Raw genomic sequence first — 4,998 nt, forward strand, 5'->3', positions numbered from 1 at the left:
CCCTTCCCAATCATAAGCAGGACCTTTGTTTTCTTTTTCTCCTTGTTTTGTTTTATTATTGCCCTGGGTTTTCGACGATTCTGTTGGTTGGGTGCGTGCTCTCTGGTCTCCTGTAGGTTATTTGTTGCCATTTCTTCCCTGCATTATATTGTGGGGGGCCACTAAGCGTTTAAATTGGTGGCAGCGGACGTGAGAGCCTGATGTTGCTCCTGACAATTCCGCGTGCACCGCTTACTATCGATCACTTGTTATTTTCCATCAAATCAACAAGCCACGCAGAGAGCTATAGTATATTCTGAAGAAGACTGCATGGTTGTGTTTGCACCACATGATGCTGCGGTGCAGTTTGTGATTCGAGTGATCTGAAATCTTGCTCACCATACCTCAACTCTCCTTCTCCAGTAGTCGCGTCGACACTAGTCAAGTTGTTGCCCCACCTGAGAAAATTAGGATAATCGTTAATCGAAATGCTAACGTCTGGAAGACATTCGCAGATCACGGTACCATGGCCGCGAGATTGATTTGCGGTGACATCACCAGGATAACATGATGTGAAGCCGGTAGGGTCAGTGAACAGTGCAGTCAGCAGACTTTTGATACATCTTCGGAACTTTGATCCAAAACTACGTTCAAGTTGGAGTATATGCTTGCGGGCCGCTGGTTCACGTGGTCTGACGAGAGGGGCGACCCCACGCTTGAGAAGATTGATCGGGTGTTCTCAACTGCTAACTGGGAGGTTTTGCTCCCTAATGCATACCTCTCGGCTTTGAGCACTGCCACGTCTGATCATTCCTCTGTCTTGCTGGACTTGGCGGCGGACTTACGGGTGGGTAGACGCTTCCATTTCGAGAGCTTTTGGCTCAAGATGCCTGGCTTTTCGCAGGTTGTGGATGAGGCGTGGAATGGGGTTGGTTGCGACCTTGTGAATCCCTTCCAGCGGGTGGCCGTTCGTTTGCGCCATGTTGGCCGTCGTCTTAGGAAAATTTATGTGGAGCAAAGTCTTTTTGAGATGGGATGGACTCGAAGGATTGATCCTGACCTAGATCATCTGTCCATCACGGAGTTCTTGCTGATCTGGGACATGGTGGATGGGATCCAGCTTTCTGATGTGGATGATCAGTTCAGATGGCGGTGGGAGGGATGCGGACACTACTCGGCATCCTCCTCTTATGCGGCCTTCTTCGGCGGCAGGGAGGAAACGCTGGCGGCGGCTGAGATTTGGGACTCTAGGGCCCCGAGCCGTTGTCAGGTGTTGGACAGCGGATCGCTTGAGTCGTCGTGGTCTTCCCCACCTTGCCCGATGTCCTCTTTGCGATCAGGTGCTGGAGGATATTGACCATATTCTTCTTGGTTGTGTGGTGTCTCGCCATGTGTGGGCTGTGGTCCTCGGTCATTGGGATCGACCTTCTTGGGTTCCGAATGTTCAGCACACGTTAGCCGGCTGGTGGACAGACCTGGAGGTGGCTAACAGAAGGGAGCGGAAGAATCTGAATACGGCGATTGCTCTCGTCTGCTGGTCCATCTGAAAACACCGGAATGCTGTGGTCTTTGATGGGCGCCACTCCAAGCGCTTTGCAGATTCTTAGAGATATAGGGCGTGAGAGTAGCGCTTGGGTGCGTGCAGGGTTTCTTACGGCGGGTAGCGTTTTTAGTGTGTTCGGCTTTGTGGATTTTAGGTGGACTCTGAGTGAGTAATTGTGTAAAACCGCCTTGGGCCTGTCACCGCGTCGCGGTCTTTTTTTTCAATATATGATATACCCGCCGAGATATATTGTAGAAAAAAAAAGTTGGAGTATATGCTTGCCCGAAGAGGAAAATTTTTGAGAAAAAACGATGAAAGAATCTGAAAAGGCGTTAATCGATCTTGGCATTTCGAATCTTGTGCATACAAAATCAGCACTAGCCAGCTCGCGGGGAAGTAGTTGAACATGGCCGATGTTCCAACCGCACTAGCACCGTGTCCCTTGTCTGGCATCATCTACATTCGCCCTTTTCGTCAATGGTTTAGTTTAAGTTTGACCCTGAGCATCACAGTGGATTAAGTAGAGAAAAAATAATCAACCACTTTGTGGCAGCGAAGCCGCTGCTAGAATGCTCGATCGATCACCAGGCCAGTTCACCGCGGTGCCCACTCCTGCTGCATTTGCATTTGGCTTCCACCAAACACAGAGAAAACCAAAACCACGATGTAGAATGAGCCGACGACGACGGTGAGATTGTTGATAATGCTAGGCAGGGTGATCTTCTGCGCGGTGATCGCCGCGGCCGTCCTCGCCGTCGTCCTGCTCGCCACGGTCTCCCCTGTCCCTCACCGATCCCCCGACCACGACAAGTCAAAGTCATCCCCTCCGGCGGCTCCGGGCACTACTGGCAGCACCCGTTCTATCACGGTGTACATCCATCCAGCGGCGGCGTCAGCGTCAGGACCCGGGACGCAGCAGCAGCAGCGGGGCGCGCACGGAGAACAACAACGACAGCAGGCGGCGAGCCCGAGCGCGCTGGTGTTCCGCCACCGGATGACGGCGGGGCCGGATGCCGCGTCGAGAACCGTCGGCGCGGCCTCCGGGTTCGCGCTCCCGGCCGGCGGGCGTGGCCACTCTTCCGCGAAGACGACGATGTCGGCGTTCGACACGGTGCATCTGGCGTTCGACGGCGCGATGTCCGGGAGCATCTGCGTCGAGGCGGCTGCGGCCGGGAGCAGCGAAGGGGACAAGGGCATGATGCGGGTGGTGGGCGGCACGGGCGCGTTCGCGTTCGCGCAAGGGCATGCCGTCCTGCGCGGCGGCGCGCGGGGGAAGCGGAGCCCCGCCGCGTCGGCGCCCTTGCGGCTTGAGCTGAGCGTCGCGTCCGCTGGGTAGGTGGGCAGGTACCAAGTGCTACCAACTGCTAACTGTAAACAGGTGTTGGTGTGGAGAGTGCAGACAGGGAAATGAGGTACATGGTTCGTCGGAGTTTTTTCTAAAAAAAAGATGGTTCGTCGGAGTTGAAGGGGAGAATTGAAGGGGCGAGTTCATCAGTTGAGTTTCTTAATGAAGCCTTGCGCGGGATGATTTTTGTAGAGCGAGATCATCGGTTCAATTTCTTCAGAATACGGGTCGTCAGGTCGTGTATCTATCTGTGTCTGTCACACAGCACGAACACAACAAGGTTTAATTGGTACTGAGATTGGATTATGTGAAATGAGTTTGTTTTGAGTGGACCGCAAAATGATGTGATCATCCATTCGACCATTCATGAGCTCGATTTTTCTGCCGTGCACCGGAGCTGCACGAATTGAATCCTGTTTCCACCAGAGTCTCGGGATGTGAGAGCGGATGGATCGAAACTTGAGTGGAAACTCTACGTGGACTCCAGTGAAAATGTACAGAAACATATAGAGCCCGTTTAAATCTTATCATTTGGCCCTGAAATTCATCTTGGATTTGGAAATCAAATTGTTTGGCTAATGCAGAATTGGGCACAAGAATTCGATGTGAAATTTCATTGATTCACGTTATAACTAACCCAAATTCCTCTCTAAAGGCCAACATTTATCTTGAATCGTCTCTAACTACAAATCCATGTGGCAGACGAACATGAATTTTGAATCCAAAATTCAAATTGAACCAAATAAAATCCTATAAATTTTTTGATTTCAATCAGGGCTACCAAACGGGTTGTAGCTAGAAATATACGGGATGCAAGCATATATAACAAGAGTGTTATAACAACAGGTCCATATATGAACTTAAATTTAAAAAACACCACTATAAATCTATAATCTAATCAATAGACACAATAATTGGAGCAATAACAAAACAAGAGCACAGATGCAGGATCCAGCTAATAATTTCAATGAAAACGCAACATAAATTGCATTATTATGTACATCTTAAATTACACAATATGAGTGCACATTTACACAAATGTTGCAAATCTAAAGGTGTAGTCAGGCACATGAAAAACTAGATCAAACCTGTACAACATTGTCTGCGCTCTGTTTGTTGGAGGTTTCTGGTACATCAACAATAGTTTTGCCCTTGTCTTGGCATTTGCAGAAGTCCGTTTCCACCCCTAAAAAACCATGAAATTAACAAAAAAGCTTGATGTACCAACAAAAACCTAATAGAAAAAACTCATTGCTAAATTCAATACAAATATGCAAAAATAAATAAGCCTAAAGTAGTAAATGAAGTTTGATGTTGAATGTGTGCACTATTGCCTCTTCGCAAGGATATGGTGCTTCTATTAGACTATATATGCCCATCAAGAATTCACATAACAAGAGAAAACTGAACTTGTTCTTCTTGGAAGGAAATCCTTAGATCTCTCCGTGCACGTGGACTTAGGGGCTAGAAGGATGAAAATACGAGGCATGTCTGATGCAACATGCTTGAACAATGTCAACTTGAGAAGGGTATGGAAGAAAGTGCTTGGCCTCATCAAGGACATTGAATCTCTTTAAGGGTATTGCAAGTTGTCTCGTCTCTCTAAATTTTGTTTTCGAGATACTCCATGCATGCGCATCATATCTCTTTCATCAATGGGTGCATAGATAATGGGTGGTCTTGCTCTTCTTTTTTCTAGACTCAACCATAAGCGCAGCCATGACCAATCAAATGTAAGCCGCAACAGCCCAAATTAACAAATGGAGAAAGATTTCTAAAACAATTACACATTTTGCATACAGCCAACACCAAATCAATTTGACACCCAAATAAACATTGACTCAATGGGAAATCTCAACAAGGAAGATCCATTCATTAGCAGTACATCGACAAATGGAGAAAGATTTCTAGAGGATTTCCATCGATGCGGTGGGTACCTTCAGTCCAAATCGAAGGAGAAGAGGGCCTGTAGAAGAAGGAGAGGAGTGCCGCCGCACTCGCCTGGTGTAGGGTTGGAAATGAGAGGACTCACGCGAGCGATGTGGTGCGTGAGATGTTTTTTTCCATGTGCGAGCCCAGCATGGGACGCGTGGTTCGGCCAACTTCATGGACTCACACGAAAAAAGTACTT

The 4,998-nt window shown here is 48.4% G+C and overlaps 1 protein-coding gene across 1 annotated transcript; it reads left to right on the plus strand.

Annotated features, from left to right (window-relative positions):
- Positions 1–1,968: 1,968 nt before the first annotated feature.
- LOC100833740 lies at positions 1,969–3,230 on the plus strand. Its single transcript, XM_003559396.4, has one exon. It carries the CDS (start codon positions 2,226–2,228, stop codon positions 2,856–2,858), a length of 633 nt encoding a protein of 210 aa, XP_003559444.1. The 5' UTR covers positions 1,969–2,225; the 3' UTR covers positions 2,859–3,230.
- The last annotated feature ends 1,768 nt before the right edge of the window (positions 3,231–4,998 follow it).

Source organism: Brachypodium distachyon, chromosome 1 (assembly GCF_000005505.3).
Source record: "Brachypodium distachyon strain Bd21 chromosome 1, Brachypodium_distachyon_v3.0, whole genome shotgun sequence".
In the NCBI taxonomy this organism is placed as follows: domain Eukaryota; kingdom Viridiplantae; phylum Streptophyta; class Magnoliopsida; order Poales; family Poaceae; genus Brachypodium; species Brachypodium distachyon.